Source organism: Oncorhynchus masou, chromosome 2 (assembly GCF_036934945.1).
Source record: "Oncorhynchus masou masou isolate Uvic2021 chromosome 2, UVic_Omas_1.1, whole genome shotgun sequence".
Lineage (NCBI taxonomy): Eukaryota > Metazoa > Chordata > Actinopteri > Salmoniformes > Salmonidae > Oncorhynchus > Oncorhynchus masou.
Genome location: NC_088213.1, coordinates 37,589,520 through 37,613,757, shown reverse-complemented (window position 1 = coordinate 37,613,757; position 24,238 = coordinate 37,589,520). Strand labels below are relative to the sequence as shown.

The 24,238-nt window shown below is 42.8% G+C and overlaps 1 protein-coding gene across 1 annotated transcript; it reads right to left on the bottom strand.

Moving 5' to 3' along the window:
• Positions 1-20,995: 20,995 nt before the first annotated feature.
• Positions 20,996-23,986, bottom strand: LOC135504412 (haptoglobin-like). Its single transcript, XM_064922999.1, has 4 exons — positions 23,833-23,986; positions 23,396-23,505; positions 21,952-22,220; positions 20,996-21,770 (listed from the first exon to the last, which is right to left on the bottom strand). The coding sequence occupies exons 1-4, from the start codon at positions 23,835-23,837 to the stop codon at positions 21,195-21,197; spliced, it is 960 nt and encodes a 319-aa protein (XP_064779071.1). The 5' UTR covers positions 23,838-23,986; the 3' UTR covers positions 20,996-21,194.
• Between the last annotated feature and the right edge of the window lie 252 nt (positions 23,987-24,238).

Genomic DNA, 24,238 nt, shown 5'->3' with positions numbered 1-24,238 from the left:
AATACAGTAGTATACTGTACCTGTTCTCTTCTCTGAATGTCCTTACTATGGTGGACACAGAAAATCGTGCTTCCCTCATTGTCAGTCCATGAACAAGAACATTGTCTATAACTGTTGCTCGAATTTCATCAGATATTTCCACTCTTTGTCTCCCTCTTCCTCTTCATCCTCCTCTTCCTCTTTGTTTCCCTCCTCCTACTCTTCCTCTTCGTCGCCCACCTCGCATACACACTCGTCCTCGTCCTCTCACATTGTTTCTTCTATCCATTCTCAGACTTTCTCCTTCCCACCTTCAACAACCTGTTTGCTCTCTGAACTGGCTTATATTGGTTGTGTCACATCATTTGAAACAGGTTAAATCAATTTTGAGTGGTTGTGTTCAATCAATTACATGTCTTCTCTATTTGTATTTGATTGTTGCCACTTGTGTTTACCAGTATGGAGGACATGTGCATTAGAGTGCAGAATGTGTTTTGAGAATGAGAATGTGTTTAGAGTTTTGCTGAAAAGTCTAAGTGAGATCTGCAAATTGTGTTTTACCATGTGAAATGGTTTAAGGTATTGACAACAGACTGCATAATTAGCTAAATGAGTCCAGGCAACTGAGAACTTTGTTCAGCCAATGGGTTTTAGTGTTTTAGCAATTGAGAAAAACTGTAACTGAATGAGAGTGAAGTTTCTTCTCCATCTTGGCATGTGCTGCAATAGCTAGATGAACAAACCATGTCTCCTCCCTAGCTAGCGCTGTCAGCCTGTCCCTCTCATTAGCCTGCTGATGGAATCAGAGAGGGACACATTGAACTCCCTGACATTGACACATTAGAAAACCTCCCAGTGTGTGGCAGTGCATCAAGCAGAAGGGCTCATATATTAACTCCAGAAAGGCTGATGTGTACATAAAAAAACTGTTGTTACGTCAGCACATAGCTTGACTCAGAACAACCTGGATTTCCCATATATAGCTCATAGCTACGTACTGTACTTCCATCAGTAAGGTTAATGGAAAACGATGTGACAGATGCTAACAAATAGGCGGATATCATCGTTAGGCCTACCTAATCCCAGATTCCATGTGCTGCTCATCTAAAATAATGTGAAGGATGGTGAGTTGTGTATTGAAAGCATTTGTGACAGTAAGGATACTGTCTCATCCACCAGAGACCAGAAACCCAGCCTAAAGCCCCAAACAGCAAGCAATGCAGGTGTAGAAGCACGGTGGCTAGAAAAACTCCCTAGAAAGGCCAAAACCTAGGAATAAACCTAGAGTGGAACCAGGCTATGATGGGTGGCCAGTCCTCTTCTGGCTGTGCCGGGTAGAGATTATAACAGAACATGGCCAAGATGTTCAAATGTTCATAAATGACCAGCATGGTCAAATAATAATAATCACAGTAGTTGTCGAGGGTGCAGCAAGTCAGCACCTCAGGAGTAAATGTCAGTTGGCTTTTCATAGTCGATCATTAAGGGTATCTCTACCGCTCCTGCTGTCTCTAGAGAGTTGAAAACAGCAGGTCTGGGACAGGAAGCACGTCCGGTGAACAGGTCACGGTTCCAAAGCCGCAGGCAGAACAGTTGAAACTGGAGCAGCAGCACGGCCAGGTGGACTGGGGACAGCAAGGAGTCATCATGCCAGGTAGTCCTGAGGCATGGTCCTAGGGCTCAGGTCCTCCGAGAGAGAGAGAGAAAGAGACCATGCATATCATGATATTCAGTCTGGGTTGGTTGTTGAAGTTGTCTTTGCGGGGCTTGTGTGTCATGGGTCTTGTGTTCAGCTGTCAGTGACATCAGGGGTCACCACTGGATTCCATTGCAAAGTGGTGTGCCAGAGCTATTTCTGGGGGTCAGCATGAACTCTGTCCCTGTGTGACATGTATTCAACCTCTCTTAAGTATCGTCTGAGATCCCCAAAGATTGGAAAGCTGCCGCGGTCATCCCCCTCTTCAAAGGGGGATACACTCTAGACCCAAACTGTTATAGACCTATATCCATCCAGCCCTGCCTTTCTAAAATCTTCTAAGGTCAAGTTAATAAACAGATCACCAACCATTTCAAATCCCACCGTATGTTCTCCACTACGCAATCTGGTTTCCGAGCTGGTCATGGGTGCACCGGTCGTGGCAATTTCCTGTATTACCAAATGAAGAGAGAGCAAACCACACACAAGTCAGAGTTATATATTTAAAGTCCATCTTTTAATAATATGAGCTTCACCATAGCCCTTTGACTCTCAGATAAAATCAGTGTCTATAAATAAATTCTGAGAGTGCTTACAAAAGAATACTTCATCTTTTATAGCCAAGATACACCCCTCTCAACTCACAATGACGAACCACAGAACTTAGGAACTTCACAAAGGGCCTTTAACTTGAAAGAGGAGTATCCCATAGCTAGATAGCATTAGCTATAAATTATTGTTCAGTTTGCTCTCTAAGACACGGTTCTACTTCTCGTAGTTGGTACTTCCTATTATCAAAACATTACCTCATCCAATGTTATATATCAATTGTCAATTCTAGATACTCCCATCTCAAATACAACCCACCCCTGGACAAGCTCCCTGAGAGGAGTGAGCCTCTAGGTCATATACTATGAAAGATAAGTTTCAACATCAGAGGGGTAATACAATGGTTCCAGACACTGCCATACTCCTCCCTCCAATGGGAAAAGGAGGGAGTGACTGGAGTACAGACATTGTGGAGACCTTCACATGGTTTAACAGGTATTCACTCACATATGAAGACAATCCTGACCTCTCCCCTCTCTGGGCCCCAAGTGACTTTTACCCACATAAGCATATTATGAAAATAAATAAAACATCTTATTTATCAATGTTACCTAACTAATTCTGATTCAGCTACGACACACCTCAGCCACGCTCAAGGTCCTAAACGATATCATCACCGCAATCGATTAAAGACAGCACTGTGCAGCTGTCTTCATCGACCTGGCCAAGGCTTTTGACTCTTGTCAATGACTGCATTCTTATCGGCAGACTCAATAGCCTTGGCTTCTCAAATGACTGCCTCGCCTGGTTCACCAACTACTTCTCAGATAGAGTTCAGTGTGTCAAATCGGCCTGTTGTCTGGACCTCTGTCAGTCTCTATGGGGGTGCTGACTCTTTCAGGCTGATTCTCTTCTCTGTATATATATCAATGATGTCGCTCTTGCTGCTGGTGATTCTCTGATCCACCTCTATGCAGGCGACACCATTCTGTATACATCTGGCACTTCTTTGGACACTGTCCTAACAAACCTCCGATCGAGCTTCAATGCCATACAAATCTCCTTCCATGGCCTCCAACTGCTTTTAAATGCTAGTAAAACTAAATGCATGCTCTTCAACTGATTGCTGCCCACACCCTCCCGTCCGACTAGCATCACTACTCTGGACGGTTCTGACCTAGAATATGTGGACAACTACAAATACATTAGGTGTCTGGTTAGACTGTAAACTCTCCTTCCAGACTCACATTAAGCATCTCCAATCCAAAATTAAATCCAGAATCGGCTTCCTATTTCGCAACAAAGCATCCTTCACTCATGCTGCCAAACATACCCTCGTAAAACTGACTATCCTCCCGATCCTTGACTTCGGGGATATCATTTACAAAATAGCTCCCAACACTCTACTCCCAACACTCTACAAAATATAATAGCTCCCAACACTCTACTCCCAACACTCTACAAAATAGCTCCCAACACTCTGCCCCATATACTAACCACCACTGCGACCTGTATGCTCTCGTTGGCTGGTCCTGGTTGGCTGCCAATGACTGGAACAAATTGCAAAAATCACTGAAGCTGGAGTCTTATATCTCCCTTACTTTAAGCATCAGCTGTCTGAGCAGCTTACCGATCACTGTACCTGTACACAGCCAATCTGTAAATAGCACACCCAACTACCTCATCCCCATATTATTACTTACCCTCTTGCTCTTTTGCACCCCAGTATCTCTACTTGCACATCATTATCTGCACATCTCCCTACTCTTCTACATTTGCACACACTGTCCATAGAGTTTATATTTTTTTATATTGTGTTATTGTCTGTATGTTTGTTTATGTGTAACTCTGTGTTGTTGTTTGTGTTGCACTGCTTTGCTTTATCTTGGCCAGGTCGCAGTTGTAAATGAGAACCTGTTCTCAACTGACCTGGTTAAATAAAGGTGAAATAAAAAAATAAATGTATCAGCAACACAAATACAGGAAGTGGTTTAGTCAAAGAGGAAGTAGTCTACTCTTTCACTGGTGGTAAGTCACATGTGTCCCCATCCCCCTTGGGCCTGTCAAGCTGTCAGCTTTGGAACATTATGGTGAAGTTATGCGAACACTAACTGACATAGATGTTTGTTATCAATGTTCATAAACTTCAATTAATCTACTTAGTCTGCAACCCAGAGTTTGTAAAGTTCTGGTTTCAATGAAACCGACAGAATTCCCAGTCAAATCAATGTTTTTTCATCAGAGCACTCTGAAGTCCAGTATACAAAGATTTCCATTTTATACCATGCTCCTTACTTATGCACACACATGCACACGAACATTAGGAGAGTTATCTTCTTCTCTATAGTTCTCACCACTGTTTATCACTACCTAGCCGACAGTTCCATTCCCCCCAGATTAGGGAAACCTGGAGGGGTACTCCCTGTCCTATCATACATTTCTCAGAGTTCGAGCCGGGTCGGTTCAAACACAGTTTAATTGTTCACTGTATTTTCTTAGGCACACACACACATTCCTCTCTTTCCCAGTCCAACCTAGTTGGACTCATGTTTAATATTTTAATTACTCCTTATACATGCTACATAACCTATAATCCCTAATGGTTCATTTTCAGGTAAGAAATATTTATTCATTATCTTTAAACTCGATCACAGTTTATATCAATGAGTGGCAGTGTGTCAAGTGGATCCAATGAGTGTCCCCTCAGTAACTAATGACATCGACCTTCATCTGCTGCTCTCAGACTCCGGCTGCTTGATTAGCACTTACACGGCAAGACAAGTGGTGCTTCATAGAGCGCATGTCTGACAGGAATGTTTCTTTGATGAGAAGTGTTGTTTATCAGGGGAAGTGCTGTTTATTAGGGGAAGTGTTGTTTATCAGGGGAAGTACTGTTTATTAGGGGAAGTGTTGTTTATCAGAGGAAGTACTGTTTATTAGAGGAAGTGTTGTTTATCAGGGGAAGTACTGTTTATTAGAGGAAGTGTTGTTTATCAGGGAAGTGCTGTTTATTAGGGGAAGTGTTGTTTATCAGGGGAAGTACTGTTTATTAGAGGAAGTGTTGTTTATCAGGGGAAGTACTGTTTATTAGGGGAAGTGTTGTTTATCAGGGGAAGTGCTGTTTATTAGGGGAAGTGCTGTTTATCAGGGGAAGTACTGTTTATTAGTGGAAGAGGCCAGAGCTAGAGTACTGCACCTAGCCACCAGGAGGGTGGCACGTGGTTGTGTTGCCAGACAGACTCCACTGTGGAGACCTGCTTCAGCCCCCATGCATATAACTCAATATATATAACTCATACAATATACTCTATGATTCCATATTTCAGAATAGGGCGTGGTGATGGGTCTTTGGATGAGTATACACTACATTTTTATGCGATTCAGCCCTCTATGGTCCCGTTCTGTGAGCTTGTGTGTTCTACCACTTCGCAGCTGAGCCGTTGTTGCTCCTAGACATTTCCACTTCACAATAACAGCACTTACCGTAGACCGGGGCAGGTCTAGTAGGGCAGAAGTTTTTACTAACTGACTTATTGGAAAGGTGGCATCCTATGACGGTGCCACGTTGAAAGTCACTGAGCTCTTCAGTAAGGCCATTCTACTGACAGTGTTTGTCTATGGAGATTGCATGGCTGTGTGCTTGATTTTATACACCTGTCAGCAGAGGGTGTGGCTGAAATTAGCCGAATCCACTAATTCGAAGGGGTGTCCACATACTTATGCATATAGTGTATGTTGAATTTGCATTTCCACACCATAGATAATTATGATGTTTTGGATGAAAGAATGTGAAGACATTTAGCTATTCTTAATCTAAACACTACTCCTATTTTAAATGACACTAAGACTGACTTTGTAGCATCTACAGACTCATCATTGTAGTGTCACAAATTTCAACATTGTAAGCAATTATTTCTCAATAGGTATTCAAAACATCCTTCCCCCAAAAGGGCCTTTATAAGGTTGCATTTCAGAAAAATCCAAAACATGATAAATATCTTTGGGCCAACTAGTCTAGCAAACAGGTAGAGCTGAGTGAGGAATAGGGCAGCAACGGGCTAAAAATCATCACAATAGCCATCCTCACATTCACTTCATAGAATTATCATAGCTATGATAATGCACACTGTGCAGTGCATGTGTTATTGTAACAACCGCTAATTAACTTATGCAGAGTGAAACAATGAATGGAAACACAGGCTAAGAGGAGTATCCTCTTCATACCACTCCACCTGTACACTGGGCTAAGAGGAGAAATAATTGTCACTGTGAATATCTGTCACAACATTTGGTGAATATAGGTACTGGTCTGAAGTCTTATGGCTTTCGCTGTATGAGACTCCACAGAGTCACTTTCTTCTTTGATTAAGTAACAGAGTGAAGTCAGACAAATCTCAGCAGACCTTTCGATGAGAAAACATTTGAATGTGTAGCATGACAATAGTCTCTCTAGACAGACGGGTTGCCTCCCACAATGTACCAACTTTCCTGCATACGCGTCTGTAGAAGTAGAATCTCGTGATTTGTGTGAAACCTCCTCGTTTTCAGAGACTAGAATGACACTGATTGTTGTGTGACCAAGGTGTTTAGTCACTGTGCACTATGCAATCCATTATAATTATTCATCATGGTTGAATCAAGAGCATATTTCTTACATCCAAGAGCCCTATATGCCCTACCGAGGTCCGCATGTCACCCATGCCATTATAGACCAGACCTGGCTCCACCCATCTTAATATCAACATTTCCCATGGATTTTGAGCAATTATATGTGCTAAATGATTACAGCTGTGTGAGTCACATAATCATTTCTCCTTCAAATCCAGCAACAACACATGGCTGTGGCTCAAGCCAGACTGTGGTCTTAGAGACACGGTGGCATGAGGACACAGAGCTGCACCCCTCTAGGGACATGGGGGAGGGGTATCAGAGGAACTGTGTGACATGCTCTGGGGTGTTTAGCCAACACAATACCCTGGCGTCCACCCTCAACATCCCCACAGTGCCCTGGGTGATGACCGTGTGTGTGTGTGTGTGTGTGTGTGTGTGTGTGTGTGTGTGTGTGTGTGTGTGTGTGTGTGTGTGTGTGTGTGTGTGTGTGTGTGTGTGTGTGTGTGTGTGTGTGTGTGTGTGTGTGTGTGTGTGTGTGTGTGTGTGTGTGTGTGTGTGTGTGTGTGTGTGTCAGAGAGAGGGAGAGAGGTGATCAAGAAAACTAGAGAGAGCAAGCGAGAAATGGAATGTATATCAATTGAAGGAGTGCAGGATGAAAGAGAGACTGATAAGATGTGAAATCTTTCTGCTGGAGGGGTGGGGAGTGGATGTAGAGGTGGGGGTGAAGAAGTGAGGGACCATAGAACAGTCACTATTGAAGGGAGAGTGATATATAATATATGACAGAAATTGAGTATGGAACAACCAGACAGACAGACAGACAGACAGACAGACAGACAGACAGACAGACAGACAGACAGACAGACAGACAGACAGACAGACAGACAGACAGACAGACAGACAGACAGACTCATACTGTGAAGCTGTAAAACTTCAGAGCAGACCATTACCTATAGCGACTGCCATCAAAAGGAACATAACATTTTACATACCAATTAGGATCTGTCTAAAAGTACTTGAATCAGTTATAGAACCCAGTGCCCTTTATGGTTGTGAGGTCTGGGGTCACCAACCAAGAATTCACAAAATGGTACAAACACCAAATTGAGACTCTGCATGCAGAATTCAGAAAAATATCCACAGTGTACAACGTAAAACACCAAATAATGCATACAGAGCAGAATTAGGCTGATACCCGCTAATTACAAAATCCTGAAAAGCCATTACCTATGGAGAGTTGAACCTAGAGAAGAGTCCCCGAAGCAAGCTGGTACTGGGGCTCTGTTCACAAACACAAACAGACCCCACAGGGCCCCAAGACAGCAACACAATTAGACCCAACCAAGTCATGAGAAATCAAAAAGATAATTACTTGACACATTGGAAAGAATTAACAAAAAACAGAGCAAACTAGAATGCTATTTGGCCCTATACAGAGAGTACACAGTGGCAAAATACCTGACCACTGTGACTGACCCAAACCTAAGGAAAGCTTTGACTATGTACAGACTGAGCATAGCCTTGCTATTGAGAAAGGCCGTCATAGGCAGACCTGGAACTCAAGAGAAGACAGGCTATGTGCACACTGCCCACAAAAGGAGGTGAAAATTGAGCTGCACTTCCTAACCTCCTGCCAAATGTCTGTCTTAACGTTCTAGGTGAATGGATAAGGTGGAGTCAGGCGCAGGACACAGGTATGAGTAAACATCTTAGCTTTTCTCTGAAGTGCTGGGGGATGGAACTGACGGACCCCGATCCGGATGTCCGCAGGAGGCCAACAGGTTATCCAGCTGGATGGAGAGGTCCACCAGCTGGTCAAGGTTAAGGGTGGTGTTCCTGCAGGCTAGCTCCTTATGAACGTCCTCGCGTAAACTACACCTGTAGTGGTCGATCAGGGCCCGCTCGTTCCATCCCGCGCCGGCGGCCAGAGTTCGAAAGTCCAGCGCGAAATCTTGTGGCACCCGGCAGCCGGTCCGTCATACGTCCCCAGGAGCGAGAGCCGAATCCCACTGGATCCTGGTGAAGGAGGGGTGGACATCGGGGTGTAGGTTGTTGTGGGAGCTGGGGCGATGATGATGGGGTTGCTGGAAAAACCCCCTCTCCCATCATTCCATGGTTTGCAGCAAGCGATCCATGGCTGTACCGAGACTCTGCAACATAGTCGTGTGCTGCTGGACGCGCTCCTCCACAGGTAGATGAGGGCAGGGTGCACCTGCTGACTCCATTCTCAGATGTGTGATTCTGTTAACGTTCTAGGTGAATGGATAAGGCGGAGTCAGGCGCAGGACACAGGTATGAGTAAACATCTTAGCTTTACTCAATATCAACAATGTTCCAACAAGAATAAACATAAATATCCAGAGCACATAAATGAAACCACTTGACAACAACAATCACGCACAAAACAAAAGGGGAAGCCAGAGGGTTAAATAAGGAACACTGATTATGGAATGGAAACCAGGTGTGTATAATGAAGACAAAACAAAACGAAAATGAAACATGGATCGGCGGTGACTAGAAAGCCGGTGACTTCAACCGCTGAACGCCGCCCGAACAAGGAGAGGGAGCAACTTCGGCGGAAGTCATGACAGTATGACCATATTAGAGACACATATTTCCCTCAGATTACCGGATCCCCAAAGAATTTGAAAAGAAACTCCTCTATCTACTGGGTGAAATATCACAGTGTGACATCACAGCAGCAAAATTTGTGACCTGTTGCCACAAGAAAAGGGCAACCAGTGAGGAACAAAAAACATTCTAAATACAACCCATATTTATGTTTATTTATTTTCCCTTTTGTACTTTAACAGTTTGCACATTGTTACAACACTGTATATATACATAACATGACATTTGTAATGTCTTTATTATTTTGGAACTTCTGTTAGTGTAGTGTTTACTGTTAATTTTTATTGTTTATTTCACTTTTGTATATTATCTACTCCACTTACTTTGGCAATGTTAACATATGATTCCCATGCCAATAAAGCCCCTTTAATTGAATTGAAGAGATGATTGTGGCCACCTGAGCACTCCCTCTACCCATGGTCCAACTGCCTCTCCTGTAAGTAAGTCTGGGTGAGGACATTAGAGAAGGCCATCGCAGGCTGCTGCCTAAAACAGGTGTGACAGACATTTAATACCTGTCCTCTCTCTTCTCTCTCGTGTCAGAACGTGGGAAGGCACTTAGCCACTGAGGGAGCTGTGAAGAAAAGAAGCCCAGTGCCTATAACCCACCAACCACCCACAGAGGCAGAACACAGTCACTCCTGCTCAGAGACAGGCACGCGCTCCATAGATATATACTAGAACGTACAGTATATTTACAACATACAAGACAAATGCAAGCACACATGCATGTGTACATGCATATTATATGCATGCGCTAACACGCGCATACATTGTTGAGTGTCTCTGAAATACTGAATAGAACATATTGTTAGAATTAGTTGCTGGTCCATGTCGTTCAGCCACAGAGACAGCGGACCCTTAAAAGGCCATGCAACAGAATGAGTTTCCTCTGCAATGGAGTGTGAGTGACGGTGTTGGGTACCATGTGTGTCACAGCAGCTCCTTACTCCATAGTCTGTCTCATTGCTGATGACCAGGAGAAAGACACACACACACACATACACACACATCGTGTCTCTGTCCGGCACACGCTGGTTGTAATGGGGCAGCTGTGTAGAGCCTGGCCTGGGCAGTAATGAGCGTTTCATTCCTGAGTGGAGGGGGTGTCTTGGAAGAGCCACTGAGACAGCCAGGCTTCCTGTGCCATCTGGGACCGATGCCTGCCTGTCTGCATCCCTGTCTGTTTGTCTGTCTGTTTGTCCAAATGATTATCATCATCATCACCCGGTTCTCACACACCAGAGCTTTTAGCCAGAGAAACATGTTTAAATAAAATGACTATGCAAATTTTGAAGGCTTTCTATGAGGACCTCAATATGAAAAATATATAATTTACAAAAAACAGGAAACTTATCAGGAATAGTGGTTAAGGGGAGACCAGCAGAATAATGAGTATTTTGATCTTCCCTAAAAAAGTCAACCTCGTTGGCTATGCTACTCACTTCAGCATACAAAGGGACTAGAGGTAAGTGTCGCATGTAAGTTGCCTTTCCCCTCTGTGCCCAATTGCAACCTCATCTCATCCACTTCTCATGTTAGTTGCCTTTCCCCTCTGTGCCCAATTACAACCTCATCTCATCCACTTCTCATGTAAGTTAAGCCTTGGCCTTTTTGTGCAATCAAACTCTGTCAGCCGGAACCTTGTTAATCGGGAATTCATTCCCAAATTACATCAAAGCCAATGAGCACCACCTTTCAGCCCCAAGAAGAATAAATACAAACGAATGAAGAGTGAAGCAGTTGAGTTTGTGCACAGTGGCTGCTGGTCAGTTGAAACATTTCCCCTAAGCGATTCAGACATAATTTCAAAAATATAATGCCTGATCTTTTCAGCCAATTGGCTTCAATATCATATTTTAACTTGTTTTCCCTCTTTTCTTATTATCTTCAGAGCTTGTCTGGGCAGCATGTTGTCATACAGGAACTAAGAAGCAGCGAACTAAGTAACAACTCTGAAATGCTGTCTCCTGAGTCAATAACTAATGTCCTTCATCTGAATGTAAAATGGATTCTCAAACAATCAAGAGGCTGAAAGTCAGAAGGGGAAATCATTTGTGGATTCTGCTAATAATAGCTAAACAACGTGCTTATCCTTATTACATTATTTCCGACAGGTACAGACAAAACTAATAGTGAATGCTTGTTATTATTTAATGTGATTTGATGGATTTGTTTTGCATTTTTATCTATCTTCTCTATGTTTTGATCATGTGATGTTATATAACCTCATCTGCAAACTCAATCAGAATGGATGACAAAGGCAGAGACACCACAGAAGGACAGATGAAATATGTCACACATACACAGTGCTGCTGCAACACTGAATGGCAATCTATCTTTCAGAGGAAGGTTTGCTCAGACCTTATGCACATGTAAGCAAATCAGATAATCTACTTTTGGAGACAGTGATAACCCCCTGTCTCTATTAGTGACTTATTTCAATTATCCCCACCGTGTGTGTGTGATATAAAACGCTACATTCACCAGGAGGGGATTGGGGTTGCAGGGGGTTCGGACACATGGAAGAATTGTCAAAAGGTGCAATATTTTCCAGTTAAAAAAAAAAGTTCACTAGTTATAATTCTCTGGTGCCCTGTATGATAAAGTTTTCTCTTACATGTCTCTCAGTGACTTGATCTCTGCATGCTGGTGTCTCTAGCATCCTGTCATACAGTCCTCACAACTCCATATAAAACTCAATCTTTTCTACTTTCTCTTTATTCTGTCCACTGGGAAAACAGTACCCCTCAGCTCCCACCTGGGTTGAGGGGCAGTCACTCATACAACACCATTTAGTCTAGGAGTTTAGTCATGGGAGAGTTGGCCACAGTCACCACAACTGGTCAGAACTGTCCCAGCTTCTCAGGTGTGGATGGAGGACAATAGCCATTGAAGGGCTTGAAGGGTTCGTTGAGTCATTATGATTCCACATAACACCATTACCCTTACCAAAGAACACTCCACGAACCCTCTTTTCTAAGTGTGTACTAGCGTTATCAAATGCGTGTTTGTATACCGGCCATATCTATAACAATTAAATATCGGACTAGTTCAATATGAATTTTCTGTGGAAGATGGGGTTGCTATGGTAGAGTTCACAGGCTTCTGTGGATCTACAGTATCTCTGATATTGTTGCTTGTTGAAAAGCTGTGAATGTTTCCTTTACAGTTTTAGTTTCCCAGATACCGTGGAGGACATGCGACAAAGCCAAACAGCTGTTTATACTGTGTCCTATCCACAACATCAGAGCGATTGAAAACAAATATTATTCATGGATTTTACTCTGAATGTCTTTCTGACTTTTATTTGTCAGTTCAGCAACATAAAAGGCTTTCCGATAAGGCTCCTTCTAAAGCCACATTCTACTCGTCTAATAATGGTATGATAACAGGCCCTATGGGAAATAAAAGGGGTTTTATTCACATGCACGTTCTCAGAAACACACTTGCAACACACTTGCACACACACACTTGCACACACGCACTTGCACATACACACACACACACACACACGAACAAGCACACGCACGTATGAACACATGGGGATGCAGATGAGAAGGGAAAGGAAGGAAGACAGGAAATTAAAGTCAGTCTCACAATCAGACCTCAGAACACATTGTGATCACCCAATATCAACATAAAAATACAAAGCTCCTCACATTTCATAAACATGAGACAAATGTCTGGGGAATGAGCTGTGTGTGTGTGCGTGTGTGCGTGTGTGTGTGTGTGTATCTGTGTGTGTCTGTCTGTCACTGTGTGGCTGTCTGTGTGTGTGTGTGTGTGTGTGTGTGTGTGTGTGTCTGTCTGTCTGTCTGTCTGTCTGTCTGTCTGTCTATGAGAACAGAGAGAGAGACTGAGTGTCTTACACACGTTTAAATGTTTAATTTACACTGCTGATAATCCACACCAGAGGGAGAACATTTCTTCAACGATGTTGAAGGCAAGCAGTAGTCTACTAAAAGGTGACACTGAGGGAACGGTAATTCAGTGGCCGATAATGGTTGCAATGGAGATAAGATGTGCGGGTGATTTTAGCGCAAATGTCTGGTTCAACAATGGATTACCCTGTGTTAAATCGGTGGCCAATTGTGGTTGCAATAGGCCCGTTTGAACAATATTTCCTCTTCACTTTGCACCTCAATTCATCATCTTTGGTTGAGGAGCGAGGTAGCGGCACATTCCTTTCCCTTAACACTGGACAGAATACATGTGTCTTAAGTGTATTTTTGTACATGGGGTTTGTTGTTTTTAATGTTTTTCCATAGCATGTTGACCACGGTGTAGGTTGGTGGGTGGAGCTATAGGAGGATGGGCTCATTGTAATAGCTGGAATGGTGTCAAAGAAATGGAGTCAAGCATGGTTCCCATATGTTTGATCGGTTTGACACTGTTCCATTTATTCCACTCAAGCCATTACAGTGAGCCTGTCCTCCTATAGCTCCCCCACAAGCATCCACTGGTTAACCAATTGCATTTTCCTGCCATGTTCACTACTGTCTGTGATTAGAGGAAGTAAAGAGCCTTCAGAAAGTATTCACACCTCGACTTTTTCCACATTTTGTTGTGTTACAGCTTGAATTTCAATAGATTACATTGAAATATTGTGTCACTGGTCTACACACAAAACCCCATAATGTCAAAGTAGAATTACATATATTTTTACAATTTTATTACATTTTATTAAATTAATAAAACATTTTAAACTGAAATGTCTTGAGTTAATAAATATTCAACCTCTTTGTTATGGCAAGTCTAAATAGGTTCAGGAGTAAAAATTTGCTTAACAAGTCACATAATACACTACATGAATGAAGGTATGTGGACACCTGCATGTGGAACATCTCATTCCAAAATCATGGGCATTAATATGGAGTTTGCTACTATAACAGCCTCCACTCTTATGGGAAGGCTTTCCACTAGAAGTTGGAACATTCCTGTGGGAATTTGCTTCCAGTCAGCCACAAGAACATTAGTGAGGTCGGGCACTGATGTTATGCAATTAGGCCTGACTAGGCTGATTAGGTCGGGGCTCAGGTCTCTGTGCAGGCCAGTCAAGTTCTTCCAAACCGATCTTGACAAAGCATTTCTGTATGGACCTCGCTTTGTGCACGGGGCATTGTCATGCTGAAATAGGAAAGGGCCTTCCTCAAACTGTTGACACAAAGTTGGAAGCACATATTAGTATAGAATGCTGTAACCAGGTGCCATGAATAACAGCCCCAGACCACTATTCCTCCTCCTCCAAACTTAACAGTTGGCACTATGCATTGGGGCAGGTAGTGTTCTCCTGGCATCCGCCAAACCCAGATTATTAGGCTTGTGTGCCGCTGCTCGGCCATTGAAACCCATTTCACAAAGCTCCTGTCAAACAGTTGTTGTGCTGACGTTGCTTCCAGAGGCAGTTTGGAACTCAGGAGTGAGTGTTGCAACCGAGGACAGACTATTTTTACACTCTACGTGCTTCAGCATTCAGCGGTCCCATTCTGTGAGCTTGTGTGGCCTACATCTTCACGGCTGAGCCATTGTTGCTCCTTGACGTTTCCACTTCACAATAACAAGCACTTACAGTTGACTGGGGAAGCTCTAGCAGGGCAGATATTTGACTTGTTGGAAATGTGGCATCCTATGACGGTGCCACATTGAAAGTCACTGAGCTCTTCAGTAAGGCCATTCTACTGCCAATGTTTGTCTATGGAGATTGCATTGCTGTGTGCTCGATTTTATACACCTGTCAGCTACAGGCAAAATTAGCCAAATACACTCAGTTGAAGGGGTGTCCACATACTTCTATATATATACTGTAGTGTAATTTGCATGGACTCACTGTGCAGTAATAGTGTTTAACATGATTTTTGAATGACTACCTCATCTCTGTATCCCACACATACATATTATCTGTCAGGTCCCTCTGTCGAGCAGTGAATTTCAAACACAGATTCAACCACAAAAAACAGGGAGGTTTTCCAATGTCTCACAAAGAAGGTCACTTATAAAAAATAAAATTTAAACTTAAACTGCAATAAATGTGGCAAAGAAATTAACTTTATGTCCTGAATACAAAGCATTATGTTTGGGGCAAATCCAGCACACCACTTAGTAACACTCTTCATATTTTCAAGCATGGTGGTGGCTGCATCATGTTATGGGTATGCATGTCATCGAAGGACTTAGGATTTTTTTAGGATGAAAAGAAAAGTAATAGACATGACAATAACCTAAAACACAAGGCCAAATATAGACTGGAGTTGCTTACCAAGACGGCATTGAATGTTCCTGAGTGGCCTAGTCACAGTTTTGACATAAATCGGATTGAAAATCTATGCCAAGAATTGAAAATGGCTGTCTAGCAATGATCAACAACCAACTTGACAGAGGTTGAATCATTTTTAAAGAATAATGTGAGAATGTTGCACAGTCCAGGTGTCCAAAGCTCTTAGAGACTAACAGCTCTAATCGCTACCAAAGGTGATTCTACATGTATTGACTCAGAATACTATGTAAATTAAATATTTCTGTACTTAATTCTCTATAAATTTGCAAACATTTCTAAAAACATGCTTTCACTTGGTCCTTATGGGGGTATTGTGTGTAGATGGGGGAGAATTATAATTTTTGTAATTCATTTTAGAAAAATATTGTGCTATAAGTCAAGGTGTATGAATACTTTCTGAAGGCACTGTATATAAACTTGGTGAACTATTCTAAACCCCCAAAACTCACCGTTCAGGGTCTAAAAGAAAAACAAAAGGATGTCAGGAACAAATTGTCAGTGGCTTAACACAGATGAATTCTCTTGGTTGCTTAGCCTCTGATTGTATAAGTGGGGATATTCTGGTATTGTAACCTTTATCAAACTAGGCAAGTCAGTTAAGAACAAATTCTTATTTACAATGACAGCCTACCGGGGAACAGTGTGTTAGCTGCCTTGTTCAGGGGCAGAACGACAGATTTTTACCTTGCCAGTTCGTGGATTCTATCCAGCAACCTTTTGGTTACTGGCCCAACGCTCTAACCACAAGGCTACCTGCTCTAACCACTAGGCTACCTGCTCTAACCACTAGGCTACCTGCTCTAACCACAAGGCTACCTGCCATATTGAAACTAGTAAGAGTGTCAGTAGCCTTTAAACCCACTCTCCTCTCTCTATCATGTTGGTCCCTCTAGGCTGTGTAAGGTTATAGAGGCCAGTTAGTGGATCAGAGGTGTAGGAGGCAGTGATTTTAACTGTGTGTGATAATAGTGGCAATAGTGCATGAAATGTAATGCCTAATAATCCCCAGTTAACAATTGGCTCATTCATCCCCCTCCTCTCCCCTGTAACTATTCCCCAGGTCGTTGCTGCAAATGAGAACGTGTTCTCAGTCTACTTACCTGGTAAAACAATGGATAAATAAATAAAATGCCTGGAACTGTAAACCTTCCTCAAAGAGTTGCATACAAGCAGGGGTGGACTTAGTGATTTGAAGGCTCCAGGCAGAGTCCAGTCTGAGGTCTGACATGCCATGCTCATTTTGGCCAGACAGCATCAGATAGTTGGGCAGCATCAGACACATGGCCTCTGCCTCGACGACGATGACAGTGTTATCAGCAGCACCTGTCTTTTTAATGAGGAAATGAATTAACTTAGGTCAGCAGATATTTTATTTATTTATTTATTACTAGTTATCATTTTTTCAATTATGCCCAGCTCACCCATGATGATACAGTATATGAGGCCTGAGGCAATTGCCTCTTCTGTCTAATGGTAAGCCAACCGCTGCACACAAGGGCTCTACTGTTGACCATGAAGGAGATCAGAAGGTTGTTCAGAAGACTGTGATTATATCAGAACTTGCTGTCTGTGTTTAAATGTGTATTTAAAATAGGTACAAATATTAACACATAAAGTACTAATTATGCCTGATGTTCTCTCCATAATAGTTGCATTACTTGTAGCTTTGCAGTTGTTTGTCGGCGTATCCATGCAGGAAAAGACAACACAATTTCAAAAGCTCACACAGATGTCAAGTGTACACATCAAGTCTCGTAGTAACAATGATGAGAAAGAGCACTTTATCAGTAGTCCCCTGAGGAACCCGGCCTAGGCTGGACTATGTGTTGGATAATGTCACACCCTGACAATAGTTTGCTTTGTATGTTTCTATGTTTTGTTTGGTCAGGGTGTGATCTGAGTGGGCATTCTATGTTGTGTGTCTAGTTTGTCTGTTTCTGTGTTTGGCCTGATATGGCTTTCAATCAGAGGCAGGTGTTAGACATTGTCTCTGATTGGGAGCCATATTTAGATAGCCTGTTTTGTCATTTTGGGTTGTGGGTGATTGTCTATGTTAGTTGCTTGTGTCAGCATAGTTCTCAGTATAGTGTCATGGTCATTATTTGTTTATTGGTTTGTATAGTTTGTATTCAGTGCTTTCTTTAATTAAAAAATCATCATGAAAACATACCACGCTGCATTTTGGTCCGCTCCTTACAACGATCGTGACAGATAAGGTGATGAAACGAACATGCTGCTGAGTCTAAGCGCCAATGTGCTGCAAGAAACCATGAGGACGAGCCCTCGATACCTACCCTCCATACCGGGGTGAGGGACTTTATGTAACTCTGTCAGCACAGCAGGAACACCAGTCTTAGCGAGGGTGCACACACTGAGACGAGCAGAGTGTAATGACCCCTGACAGGGACATTAATATTTCAGCTGGACAGAGGTGTACACACTACTTCGCTCTTACCGATTGTTTAAAAAATGCCTACTTAATCCTCATATACGAAGGTCGTGTTTTCATCGGAAAATGGCATAGAAATAGTGTTGAGTCATTCTGGTAGTGTAATAGGATTGGTTAACCATTTCCTGTTGCTATGCACACTCACTTGTGATGAAATAGCTACAATATAGAAGAGTGACTAATGTCAATTTTCAATGATAAATTAGGAATTGAATCTTCCCACCTGACATAACAGTCTCTGGGTTGATATCTTAGGTAATCTACTGTATTCTCCTGAGCTCAATTGTTCTGCCCCCCACCCACTGTTTAATTTAGGGAATTGGACAACCTGTCAACAGAGGTGGGTGTTGAAGTACCAAGAACCACAGCGTGTCATCTTTGTACATGTGGCAACGGAAGAGCGCTCCTCGTTCTTGGAATTTCATTATCTCAAAATGGCCCTCTCCTCTGTTCTCCTCAGTTCTCAACACTAGGTGGTGATGAGTTTACAGAATGTTATGTCCTACTGTGTAGTCACATGGACATCCTCACATTGCACCTACTGTGTCTTGCTTATCAGATCCCACTAGACTAACATCCAGAAGCTCAATTTAGTTCAGAATTTGATGTCTCACAATACTAGCCGAAACGCTGTCACTTGTATGTTATTAAACAAGGAGGAGGTATTGCTCCTATCAAGCTAGGCTTTTGAGACATTTTGGTGGACACCTGAACATACCAGTTGAGTGATAATGTTCTCTTTCCTGGGACCTGTTACTACACAGCAGTTTTTTGATATGAAGAACAAATATAATTAATCATATCCTTACAGTACAATTTACAGTACGTTGGTTGAGGATTGAAGATCTGTATGTATCAACTGTTGCCTCTAACTGTGGCTCTGAAGATGGAGAGACAGACTGACATGAAACCAGGGCAGAACCACAGGCCCATAGGGGGCACAGAGGCACATGCCTCCTAATTTGATCCTGTTTAATAATAATACAAATAATAATTATGAAGTTGGCTTTAGCTAGCCCAGATATGTTCCTAATCTCCCAACCTCACAACTAGCTACCAATAAGCCATTTCAGGCTGTCAATCAAGTTAGTTAGACAAGCTAGCTACTCTATCTTAGCTGGCATGCCTTCTGGCAAGGCTGGTAGACTTTCAAAAAACAAGCAATAACTAAATATACCGAATAAGACTCTCATTCATTTAACACATTCATCCTTTACTCAGATTTGAACAGAAATGCAGAGAAGCATATTTAGTTTCTTTAAAAAAAAGAACCAACAGGATACAGACAGCTCAAGAAAGTATGCTAAGATATGCTGAAAAATATATATATATATATTTTTACATACCTGTAGAAGTAAGCATAATCATTATGCCTCTAGATTGCAGGTAAAAGCTGTTTCAGGTGTTTAAAAAATCCCAAATGCTACAAAATCCGGATGGGGGGGGGGGGGGGCATAGCTCCACTCTGAACCAGCCCCCAGTCATCCTCACATACTCTGAGGGACCACCGCTCACTAACTTCACAGTGACAAACGACATGACAAAGAGCTCCCACTGTTAAATGGATAAAAGATAACTCAATCTGTCTGTCCCTCCGATGTAATGCAGAAACGATGCAAACACTCTCAGGTTCTTGGATTTACAGACAGAAGGGATAGTAATTGCGCAACAATCAATTCTCTCTCACTTCTTCTCCCTCTCACTCTCTCTGTCCCTTCTTCTGTGCAACACATGCACACACATGAAAGCAGTTTCTCGTGACTGGCAGAAGCTAGAATCTTTCATGGAACTGTATATGTGTGTTATTATGCAATTCAGGTTTGACAAGGAGTTTGAAACATTTTCACTTTCAGATTTTTATGGGGACTAGATAGCATATTCCATTATACGTCAAGGCTATGCTACGTCAAGGCTATGCTACGTCAAGGCTATGCTGCGTCAAGACTATGCTGCGTCAAGGCTATGCTACGTCAAGGCTATGCTACGTCAGGGCTATGCTGCATCAAGGCTATGCTGCGTCAGGACTATGCTACGTCAGGGCTATGCTACATCAGGGCTATGCTACGTCAAGGCTATGCTGTGTCAGGGCTATGCTATGTCAAGCTGAACTCAACTCAAGAGATCAGGGTTGGGGAAAGTACCATAAGGTACCATTTATCATCAAAGAGGATTTTTCCATTTTCAAAATGGAATTTCAATTCACTTCCTTCATTGAAATGAAATGTATATGGTTGAGATTATCATCACGTTATGCATGTGACATCTGAGATATATATCTTGTTGAAACTGAACAAATTGAGGTACAGCAGGCTGCTCAAAAGCAAGAGAGCTATTAACTAGAGTTGGGCTATGATGACAAGCCTTTTGTCATCTGTATTTAAATGAGTCACTAACCAGGAGTGACAGGACCTCCATGCCCCTGCTGGGAGGGGAATGGAGGTCCTCGTTTATGCAGCTCTATTTTAGAACAAGTTATTTCCTTCTTGGGTGGTTTTCATGACAAATCCACTTAAAAATCCTTCCTGGTTGACAAAGGCCGTAGAAATCTAGTGGCTAGAATCTCATCACAATATCCTCCTTGACCAGATAACATCTTGTCCTTAATAATTCCATGACTTAAATTAAAATTAAAAATTAAATTCAAATCATCTCAAGTCCTAGCTGTAGCCTACTTGTTTTAATGGCTCTAACATGCTCTCATCTTACAGCTTGGGAGATTATCTACAACATGTTTCCCAGCATTCTAATAGGAGTTGAAGAAAATGTGAATAAAAGTTGTAAGGTGAAACATCGGAAACCAAACTTCTTAAGAGAGATGAATTTATTGAAAATCCTTTGAAATCAACATCGGAAGACATACTCAATCAGGCGAGGACACACACTCAAAGAAAGTCATAACTTGAGAGTTTTACAAGATCAAGGCAGAAAATGACTTTGTTTGCGAAGGCATAATGGAGATTATGAGCCCCGGCTCTCATATCTGAAACTGTGCTGAGTGGAGGCTACAACTGCCTCGAATACATGTCAGACATTACACTGGAGCGGAGACTGGCTGATGTCTCACTGTCGCCCCTGAGGACACTGTTGATCCAAGGCATGTAGGCAGAGAGCTTCATGTAGACAGCGTATTTCTCCCTGGCACAGGCCTTATCGAAGGACAGGATCCCTGCAGCATACACTCTCCTGTCTTTGGGGTCCTGGACTGCCAGGGCACTGCCTGCATCCCCAAAGCACACATTCTCCTGGTACTTGCTGGCTCCAGTACAGAACATGTTGTCGTCTATGGTAGGAGTCCTGCTCAGCACTTGGCCTCTGGGGTTGTACTCTGCTTTACAGAAGCCGTGCGATACCACAGGCAACACCAGGTGTTTCAGTGACTCAGCGGGGGTGAAGTGGACCCCCAAGCCCCAGCCTGTGATGATGCCTTTCTTCTGGGCTGCCTCAGCCAGGTCCTCACCCCTCTCAGGCAGAGGGATGGGCATCACATCCTCGCTCAGTGTGAATGGCTCCTTCAGCTGAATTAGAGCCAGGTCGTTGTCCCAGTCTGACACGTTCTGGAAGCCTGGGTGCAGAACCACCTAGAAGGGGGAAGGGAATCATTCATAGGACCTCTTTTTGATGATCTACTGTATTTGTGCTCTGACTACCTGTAAGACTGAGAGAGCCCAGTGATGAGAGCCCAGTGCAGTTCTGCTTGCTGAAAATACTGAATTGTCTGAATATTGTTTGAAAGAGATGGTAATGGGCATACTAGCTCACCTTTTCAACAGCAACTTCTTTGGAAGCATTGGCTTGGGAGCGTTGCGTGATGCCTAGGTACACCTTGGGGATGATTGGTTCTTTCCCCTGGGTGTCCTGCCTACTCTTCCTGACAAACAAGTTCCTGCCAGCCGTCAGGACCCAGCGGTCAGAGATTAGAGCTCCCCCAGCGAAGCCCCCGTTCATGACGTTTTCACTCAGGTAGACCATGGCCTGCCAGGGGACATGAGGGGCCAGGGTGCCCCCAACCATACGCCTGAAGCGCAGGTCTGAGCAAGAAACACAACAACATTATTTGTATACAATCTATACAATCTCTATATATTTAAAACACTCCCATCTCCCTCGCACCACCTAGCACATACTGCTGTGCAACTCAAACACAACTGTAAAAGATTATTGCAGAAAAATGAAATGTGCCTCAATACAATTCCAGCCTTAGTTTCAGTTCCAGTTTGCTAAAATCAGCACTATTCACTTGAATACACACAGCATTTGGTAATAGCTTTGTGGAACCTTGACCTGACAGAAGCTCAGTAAATTAATTAATCATCTACTATTATCTGAAAAAATAAGTGTTGTCATGACTTGAGCCAGACAAGGCTAGCTTTCACAGAATTACTTTGGGGGTCACAATACGCAGAAACCTAAATGAGGATGGAATTAGTGTCGTTTCTCTTCTCAAACATTTTCCTTGAAACGCTTGATGAGAGGTGGATTTTTCGAGGAATTTTACTTTTAAAGGCTTTCATGCTCTGTAGATTTTCCTAATGACATATCTTACAATTCAGCTTGGAGGAAGTTGAGACTGAGGATCTGTCCTTTCTTTCTTCCCTGCTTGCCTTCTCTTTGATCCCTGCCATCTCATGTGTGTCGCTGCTGAATCGATTTTTAAGATAATCGGGATAATAGCTGTGAGCCGTGAGACTTAACAAGGTTCTCACTTGAAAGTGATGGTGACATCCTCATTTTGGCCACAGCTACTGTATTCTCTTCCTCTTACAGAGGCCAACAGGCTGAATAGAAACAGCTTGTGTCTGCTAAGCTCAGAGTAGCCTGAGGGGAGCCATAGTGAAGATTGGCTTCAGAACATCAGATTAGAGTGACAGTGTAATTGAAATGTGAGTGATATCCTTACACGAACCAGTCAGAATGTGCCAGCAAATATAACATGTTTTGGAAATACAAGATTTGCACTTGTATGCCCAATATTTTTGTGCGATATTCTGCGTCAATGGAGTAACTTTAACATAACATTAACATAGACATGGGATAAGAAAGGGTGTCAATGCTCCTTGATCTTGTTTTTGTTTGAACGCGTTTCCTCTCTCCATTCAGAACATTTAATCCCTCTCCCTTTGTTGACATTTCAATCTAAATCAGAAGAAGTAAGCCTGTATTGGCATAAAGCAGGGAATGGGTTATGTGTCAGTTAGATAGTTACCTGAATTGCCTGAGATCTCATCCATTGCATGTGATTCTTGGGTTTTGATTTTGATTCTGACCTGAGCCAGACAGACACAGGAGGCTGCGAGGAGCACTGCCAGGGATGACCTGTGGACAGAAGGAACACATGGGTACAGTACACACACACAGAGCCAACTGACAGACAGAGCCCAAACACTCACCAGTACCACAGCTCACGGTTCCTTTACTTAGGGCTTCTCGGGACTTGCATGTTTATCTATATTTAGAAAAGGTCTCTAGCTAGAGCAGTTTGAATGTTTTTTGAAAGATATAACACCTGCATTTCCCTGCCATATTACAAAGATCCTTTGTCCAAAGACATTTCAGAGATTTATTTGGATTGGTACTGCAACGACAACAATTGTCAGGCAACTAGGGTTTCGTTGAGGAAAGAATATGAAAGGTATAACATACCACATTTTGATGGAAATATCAGTTTGTATGTTGAGCTGTGTCTCCTCTGTAAAGACAATGTACTTTAGAAGTTATGGGACCAATTGCTTATATCTGCTGAGGAGAGAACTCACCCCCTGTCTGCCCACCCCTGGGAATGTTGCTGGACACAGCTTCAGATCTGATTCCCGAAAATCAGAGAGATTGCAAAATCTCTGTTCTTGCCAACCCATTATTGGGATCATGTCTAAACCCTAACCCTGGCCCCATCTGGAGCTCAGCCAGAGCCCACTAGTATCCGAAAAGACCATCTGAGGGATAAATCATTTCATAGGGTATGAATTATGAAACCAGAACAGGACACAGCACATCTATAATTTCTGTGTCAGTTTGGTCTATTGCTAGGAAAGGAGGTGGATATAAATGC

Coding starts and splice junctions, on each gene's coding strand:
- LOC135504412 (XM_064922999.1), bottom strand. Junction 22,221..23,395: donor TGAGATCTCAGGCAATTCAG/GTAACTATCTAA, acceptor TTTCTTGCTCAG/ACCTGCGCTTCAGGCGTATG. Junction 21,771..21,951: donor AAGAAGTTGCTGTTGAAAAG/GTGAGCTAGTAT, acceptor TCCCCCTTCTAG/GTGGTTCTGCACCCAGGCTT.